Raw genomic sequence first — 8,503 nt, forward strand, 5'->3', positions numbered from 1 at the left:
TCTCTCCCACAAAGGGAGTCCTCCACAAATTTTAATTCAATAGAGGTTATTTAAATTGTGTCCTATGTGCAGAGCTGGGCAACCTGAGATCCTGAGTAGAATCTCTGGGGCAGTCTTTGGTTTGGGGAAATGCTAGCCACTGGGATTGATGGCAATGGAACCTCAGGCACTGAAAAGTAAGGTTTAAAAGAAATGGGGAGGGGCGCCTGGGTGGCACAGCGGTTAAGCGTCTGTCTTCGGCTCAGGGCATGATCCCGGCGTTATGGGATCGAGCCCCACATCAGGCTCCAGCGCTGGGAGCCTGCTTCTTCCTCTCCCACTCCCCCTGCTTGTGTTCCCTCTCTTGCTGGCTGTCTCTATCTCTGTCAAATAAATAAAATCTTAAAAAAAAAAAAAAGAAATGGGGAAACATAGCTGGCGTCCAGACCATATTTATAATCAGGGCAGAGGGGCCAACTCTGGAAAACCTATTTATTTGGATAGTTGAGGGGAATCAAGAAATTCAAATAGAAAGCAACTTAAAAAAATACTTTAAAGAAATGGCAAATACTAATGCTCATTTAGTATAGATCAAGTGTATCTTAATGCATACTAGCCCAGGTCCTGTGGGTATTTGGTACAGGCAAGAGATGTGTCTTCTGAGAGAATTCTGGAAAACGATGGTCCATTTAAAAATAGTTCATTATTGTAAATAAAGGAACTCATTTCAGGCTTTATGTCGCAGCAATCAGGCATGAGTATTAAAGGGAACACAAATGTCTGGAAAAAAGATTCCAGTGGGTCAATTCTTGGAAAGAGAGCTTAATCAGTATGAAAATGGGGACAGTGTTCCAGGATTATGTGTGTTACTAGAAGCAAAGAATATGGTAATTAAATTAAAAGGGAAGAAATAGAAGCAGTATGGGATTAATTTCCAATGGAAATGCTATTCAAATGGTGTGGAGGGTCAACTGCATTCAATTCTGGGGTTTTAGTTTTGTGGATCTCTTTCTTTCTCATACCCTTGCATGATATAGAACCTTTTTGAATGATAGTCTTGCCATCTAACAAATTTTCCTTTGATTCCTGAAGAACCACGTCTGTCTCCATCTTTAGTTAACCTGGCCATCGATTACTGTGGAATAAGGAAGATGATGTGGATTCTGGGAGGTAAAGAATGGACCAGCCAGTTTCAGGTCCTGAGCTATCAAATCCGTTCTTAGAATCCACGTTCTCCAGTCTGGCTCTTTGTTTAGAGAAAGAAAAAAACCAATAGGGTGGCTTGAGGGAGACATTTCCCCGTCTTCACTGAAGGCGGAGGAGAGATCTATTACCGAGGATCCTGTGGAGAAATTTGTGAACAATTGAGTTTATCTGATGGCTGACCGGTTGTGAAATTTAGCGTCCAGTATTTGATTCTGAAAGTGAGGGGATTAATTTGGGAATTGTGAGTCTCCTTGTGTGGAAAAGGAGAATGTATTCCCTTTATTCTGTTGGCCTACAAAAACCAACACCACCAACCACATCTAAGTGAGAGGGAGGGTCCTCTGCTCACCAAAGTTCACATTCTTCTGTTTCTTCCTTTTCTGTCCTTACAGTTTTGATATAGTTATTTGGCTGCCTCTGTGTGTGTGTGTCTGTGTGGAAAGCCTAAAGGCCTGGGCTCTTGCTAAATGTATGCCCTTAATTTTTACCTGATATACTTCCGTCGTAACAACATCTTGTTTTTTCGATCCCAATACAAAGCAGAAGCACCACAAATGTTTGTTGACTCTGGTCCTTCTTCTAATAACAGTGATGGGAAATCCGGGGAAAAGAATGTGTTGTTTTCTCAAATACTGCTCTGTAAATCTCAGACGATAAACTGCCAGCTAATTACCCCCTGGGTCCCAGGCTTTCACTGGGGCTTCTAAAATACACAAACTCAAGCGAAGGCATGACACCATTAGCACTACATAATTCAAGCAAACAATAAATGTGTTTACTCCGCCTGGCTGCTGACCACCTGCCTTTCCATCCCACAAGGCAGGTATCTATATATAGGATCTCCTTGTTTGCCTTCCTGCAGAGAGTGAGCCTTTCTTTCCTTCAGGCCTCACCATCTGTGAATCCGAAAGAAGCCTGGGCCCCCGACAGCATGTGTCTTCTCTTACTTCAGCTGCTGGTGCTGCTGGCTTTAGGGAAGGCTGCACAGGCGTGGGATGGCCGCCCAAGGCAGCGTTCGGTCTCCCCTGTGCTCCTAGAAAGGGATCGCAGAGAGCTCCCCCTCGGCAACCACGAGGACGCTGAGGAGAAGCCAGATCTTTTTGTCGCGGTGCCCCACCTCATAGGTGCAGGAGAAGGCCAGGGGCAGCGAGAGAAGATGCTGTCCAGGTTTGGCAGGTTCTGGAAGAAACCCGAGAGAGACCTGCACCCACCCCAGGACTTGGTCCGTGAGCGCTTCCCACCTGGGACCCAGGCCGTCACTACTCAGCTGAAAGATGGGATGCAGATGGAGAAATCTCCTCTTCGGGAAGAGGCCAAGAAATTCTGGCACCACTTCATGTTCAGGATGAGTCCAGCTTCTCAGGGGATCATCCTGCCGATCAAAAGCCACGAAGTCCATCAGGAGACCTGTAGGACAGTGCCCTTCGGCCAGGTATCTGCTCTGGAGGGGGAGGGGATCAGAGTGGACAAGAAAGGGGCAGACAACTGGGACAGGTGGAGAGGAGGGGAGGGGGGTGCCAGGAGCCTGAGTCTCGCCTAGCTTCCAGATTGGACCCTTGGGCGTTCATCATAACATGTGGCAAAGTATGCTATCCTCCCCAAATTTCCTTCTAACTTTCCACTGTTTCTTGGTATGCTGGAAGTGCTGTCAGAATGGTATGATGGTACCGCTCAGATTAGTAATCATTCATACTGATGGCACAGACCTCTGTTTTAGGGGGCTTTACCGATCTGTATGCTGGAGGTGTTCTGTCCGGAGAGAGAGAAGTAAGACCGCGCCCTCGGTTAGGAGAAGTGGGAGCTTAGAGCAATAACCAGAACATCTCTCTAGCTACACCTCTACACTCTGTTGGGATGTGGACGAGCAGGTCGACTCCCCCTGCAGATAAGGTGGGATACATTGGACTCCTCACTGAACACTCCCATACACACACATCTCGGTCCTAATCTCTGCATTTCCCACCCAACTATTTCATAGGCTGCCAGACAGAAGTTGCTGCATCGTTTCTAACATGACCGCAGCAAGAAAACAAAAAGATTTTTTTTAATGTTTTTTTATTATATTATGTTAGTCACCATAGAGTACATCCCCGGTTTCCAATGTAAAGCTCGATGATTCATCAGTTGCATATAACACCCAGTGCACCATGCAATACGTGCCCTCCTTACTACCCATCACCAGCCTATCCCATTCCCCCACCCCCCTCCCGAAAACAAAAAGATTTAATTTATTTCTCATAAGCTTTCAAAAAATAATATCAGTGTGAAATCACATTTTCTCCCCTCAGAAACACCTCCTACTTCATGTCGTGTTGGCTGATTTGTGGTTATTATGCTTGATTCTGGACTATTAAGACAAAGGGGCATTTTCTACTAGCCCCTTCCTCCAGTCAGTCCTGGCAAGCCCCTCACTCCAAATGTTAAATTAAATTGAGAAACTGTATCAGGTCCTTAAACACGAATATACTGAACCCAAAGCAACGCAAGGGAGAGTAAAATTTTACAGTCCAATAACGCTGCCCAATTATGCAGGCAGTATTATAAGGTAATTGACTGTGTAAGGCAGTTAAGTATTCTGCCTGAAAAGGCAAGGATATGTAGCAATAAGTCCATTATCAAATAATAATGACCGCTTTGTTGGCCACGTGCAATTAGAAAATTGCTCCCAAGAATCGTGCAATTGAATTTCCTTTGAAACTCTTATTTTGAATTCTATTGCTAATTAAATTAAAATTAAGGTGTTTGACTCATATATCTTGAAGGGTACGTAAGGCTGGGTGAAGGGGGGATGGAAGGGGCAAAGGTGATGCAATGCATGATGATTTGCGGACGTATGCGCTATCACTTTGCCCCATGCAACTTCATCGATTTGAACGTACGATAGGCCCTGCAAAATAGAATAGAATTCATCTTGATGTTCTGATCTATTCTATGAGCAGTTGAACAAACATGTACGGAGAATCTATTATGCATAATGCGCTGGGGGGCGTAGAAAGATAAGGCACGCTACTTGTATAGGCAGTTAGCCATTCGAATTTTTTCAACTGGTAATATCTAATTAGACAAAATTTCTTGAAGTTTGGCATTTAAGCTGTAAAGCATGTTCTCATTAACTTAGGATTTCCTAAAGGCTAATTTATTAATCTACTCAATAAAAGAAATTCAGTTGAGGTGGCTCTATGCCCTTAGAGATTAACTATCACTTGGATATTGTAAAATATCCAAAATTGGAGAGCTTTTGACATTTTAGTCTGAATTGTCTTCAGACTTACAGTCTACAGCTTCTGCCTCACGTGTGCTAATGACTCAGGATAACTGAGCGGAGATGTCTTTGCCTTATAGATGATCACCCATGAAGACTGTGAGAAAGTAGTTGTACAGAACAACCTTTGCTTTGGGAAATGTGGGTCCGCTCGTTTCCCTGGAGCTGTGCAGCACCCCCACACGTTCTGCTCCCACTGCTCGCCTGCCAAGTTCACCACGATGCACTTGCAGCTGAACTGTACTGGCCTTGCCCCTGTGGTCAAGGTGGTGATGCTGGTGGAGGAGTGCCAGTGCAAGATGAAGACCGAGCATGAGCATGGACACCTCCTCCAGGCAGGCTCCCAGGCAGAATTTCATGGCCAGGATCCCTTCATCCCAGGATTTTCCACTTAAAAAGAGATCCCACTATTACCTTTGAAAAGCAAAACTACAATAGCAAAGGTGCTGGATTATTCAGCTTGGAAGTATTAGTGGGTGCACACCATTTTAAGGGAAAGGTCGTTCCAAAGTAGTAAGATAGAGCAATTTAGAGGCAATGGTGTTCATCTAGTTTTGGGTACATATTTGGGTTCTAGTCTTGGCTCTGCCCCCCTGGCAGGTCGATGTTAAGGAGTTGTGGAAGCTTTCTCCATCTCGAGGGCTCCATCTCTACGTGAGGAACTGGGATCAGATGACTGCTAATGTCCTTTCCACTACGAATGTTCCATGATCTAGGGTCTCCGCGCTCTGGTAAAAGTGCTCCATCTGAAGCTGGAAAAGAAATAAAGTGGACCCTAAAAATTGCCTTTTTTACTAGCCTGTCAAAGCACCACCAAAAGCGCGTATCCAGTATTCGTAGGAAGGGTTCTTTGCATCTCAGGCAGCGTTTTATTTGTCTTCCATCAGATGATTGTTTGACTTCCACAGATGAAAGGAGTAGCTTGCTTGGTTGCCTCTTCATTTTCTTGATACTCCCCATAGAACGTTCGTAATGTCAGGTCCTTGGCTTTGAAGAAGGAACAGTAGTTACCTTTAGCAGTTTACATAGGGACAGGGAACAATCGTTGGTAGCCACACAAGTATCTCCACGATGGGGAAATAAAAATATATGACCAGTACCAGACTTAAAGTTCAATCCAGAGATGCCAGTGAAAGTACCCGAGGAATTCCAGTGGACGTCAGATTAAATAAAGTGCAAACGCTTAAAAATTGAAACAATTTACAGGTGAAATTCTTTATCCACGTGCATTTTGGATTAGGTAGTAAGTTAGAGTTCTGTGTTGGGATGACTGGTTTTTTTTTGCTGCAGTCTAAAAACTTCATATTACAGATTTTTTATTCTGTAAATGCCGTAATTGCGAGTTCTGAAAATATTCTGAATATTTTAATGTATTAAATTTTAGTGTATGAAGCGTCCTGGGAAATGTCATGGCATTCAATTGTCTTAAATTTCGTCTTAATGGTTTTTTCTGTCCCATAACTTAAACGTGCTATCGGGAGACTACCTACCTGGAGCATATCTCAGATGGCTTCAGAGGCTAATGATCGTGCCCAAATGTTTCTTCTGACACTTCCAGCAGTTTTCTGTTAACAGAAAAGTCACTGTCCTCAGTGATTCCATTTCTCTTTCTGTATTTATTTGTATTCGTACATCGTACAGACTGGCTTTCCCTCACCCTATTTCTTTTTCTATAATCATTCTTTAAAAAATTCATCTTAAAATTATTTTAATTCTTTGAATCCTATTCCTTACAGGATACACAAAAAGGCATTGCCCAGAATATTGATTTATTTTAAAGGCATCGATGTGTATTTAATTCTATTTCTCTTCAATCACACCATGTAATGTGGCATTCCGAAGAAGCAGATGCATTTATATTTAGTGTATAATCTACATCAAAGTAACAGAATATGTGATATACAGCTACACATGTGGCATTTACATCAGAATATATTATACCCTTCGGTGGTCAGAGACAACCTAATTGGCCAGGATATGGTCATAAGGATGAAACTGTTCAGCATTAATGATATCCCAGCTGGTCAATCTCTTTTGGTGCCAAAAGCTATTGGGCAGCCGTCTCGTTTGCAGTTGCCTAGCCCTGATTATGTAAACCTATCTCGGCCAATTGGACTGTCCTTCTCCTTCTTACATGCTTGCAAATCCGTTTTATTTATTCTTGCAAATAGACTCTCAGGCCCAAGCCCCAAACAGTCATCAGTCTTATTCAAACTCTGCTCTTCCCTCATGTGCATTCGAGATGAGACAGTGGACACTGGTATCAGAGCTTACTTCACGGTGAAACCTCATGAAATTGCCCACGTTCATCCACTTTTACTGAAAAAAAAAATAGGCAGTTCTCAGTGGTTCAACGTAATACGTGGGAGCCTAGGCACCTGAGAGGAAACTCACAAAGGTCGAACATCTACTAAGTGCCGGATATCATGCTGCGTCTCTTAAATAAGTTATAAAGTATATAGCTTATATAATACATAAATACGTATATTATACAATCTTCACAAAAGTTTTTTTAAATTTTATTTAAATTCAATTTATTAACATATTGTGTATTATTAGTTTCAGAGGTAGAGTTCAGTGATTCATCAGTTGCACATAACACCCAGTGCTCATCTGATCACGTGTCCTCCTTAATGCCCATCACCCAATTACCCCATTCCCCCACACCCCTCCAGCCCAGCAACCCTCAGTTTGTTTCCTAGAGTTGAGTCTCTTATGGTTTGTCTCCCTCTCTGATTTCATCTTATTTTATTTTCCCCTCCCTTCCCCTATGACCCTCTGTTACTTAAATTTCACATATGAGTACAGTCTTCACAAAAATCTTAAGAGGTGGGTAAATACCCTATTTTACAGGTAAGGGAAATAAGCCTTAAAAAGTTTAAGCAACCAGCCTAAAGTCATTTGGAGCATTTTTTCTTTTTCTTTTTTTTTTTAAACATTTTATTTATTTATTTGACAGAGAGACAGCCAGCGAGAGAGGGAACACAGCAGGGGGAGTGGGAGAGGAAGAAGCAGGCTCATAGCGGAGGAGCCCTGATGTGGGGCTCGATCCCACAACGCCGGGATCATGCCCTGAGCCGAAGGCAGACGCTTAACGACTGAGCCACCCAGGCGCCCCTTGGAGCATTTTTTCTATTTCTATTAAAATATTTGCTCATTCATTGCCCATCAGTTTGGATTGATCTCTTTGAGATCTGTTGCCTATAGGCCTCAAAGCTAATTTCTTTTACCCCTTGCTCAGCAATTGTATTTGAAGGACATCGATGTTACCTCTTCAAAGAGAAATCATCCCTTGGTCAGGTTCTCAGCCAAGCATTGCCCTAACTTGAGAGGCAGTCATGGCAATTCCCTCATCAATCTTGGTCTCATTTTCTGCCCAGATAGGATGAGGGTGATAAATAATTACTTCAAAATTATTGTGGGGGCGCCTGGGTGACTCAGTCAGTTAAGCATCCGAGTCTTGATTTTGATTCAGGTCATGAACTCAGGGTTGTGAGATCGAGCCCCATGTGGGGCTCCACGCTCAGTGGGGAGTGTGCTTGAGATTCTCTCCTTCTCCCTCTCTCTGCCCCCCCTCTGCTCGTGCTCTCTCTTTCGTTCTCTCTAAAATAAATAAATCTTTTAAAAAATGGTTTTGATGATCAAGTGTAGAAAGCAGCACATCAGAGAGCTTTATATACTGTAAAATCACAAGGGCTTAGTTCACTCTTTTCCATTCAGATGTTCTTTCTTTTTAAAAAATGTTTTGAGAAATTTAAAACGCATAGAAAAGTGCAAAGGATATTATAGCAAACTCTCAAATTCTTACCACCAGAATATTTGACATTTTGTCATCTTGTGTTTCTTGTTGATTTTTGTTAGAGAAATAAACCATTTCACATATAAGTAAAGTCCCCTCCAACCACCATGCTGAGTCCCATTCCCCACTCCAGGATTCCTATTTTTACTTTCAATATCCTTTTATATTTCTTGCAAAGGTATGTATACATCCATAAATAAGAATAGCATTATTTTTCTATCTGTGTTCCTTCATGCAGCACATATTTACGTATCTAC

General features: G+C 42.6%; 1 protein-coding gene across 1 annotated transcript; it reads left to right on the forward strand.

Annotated features, from left to right (window-relative positions):
- Nucleotides 1-2,116: 2,116 nt before the first annotated feature.
- CER1 (cerberus 1, DAN family BMP antagonist) lies at nt 2,117-4,981 on the forward strand. Its single transcript, XM_045780615.2, has 2 exons — nt 2,117-2,617; nt 4,528-4,981. Exons 1-2 carry the CDS (start codon nt 2,117-2,119, stop codon nt 4,840-4,842), a joined length of 816 nt encoding a protein of 271 aa, XP_045636571.1. The 3' UTR covers nt 4,843-4,981.
- Nucleotides 4,982-8,503: the final 3,522 nt, after the last annotated feature.

This window comes from Ursus americanus, chromosome 18 (assembly GCF_024610735.1).
Source record: "Ursus americanus isolate L20-20 chromosome 18, mUrsAme1.1.p, whole genome shotgun sequence".
Taxonomy (NCBI): domain Eukaryota; kingdom Metazoa; phylum Chordata; class Mammalia; order Carnivora; family Ursidae; genus Ursus; species Ursus americanus.

What these genes read in the sequence shown, in the direction of transcription:
- CER1 (XM_045780615.2), top strand. Translation starts at nt 2,117, where the DNA reads ATGTGTCTTCTCTTACTTCAGCTGCTGGTGCTGCTGGCTTTAGGGAAG. An exon ending in GGACAGTGCCCTTCGGCCAG is followed by an intron (nt 2,618 to 4,527) that starts GTATCTGCTCTG and finishes TTTGCCTTATAG; the next exon opens with ATGATCACCCATGAAGACTG.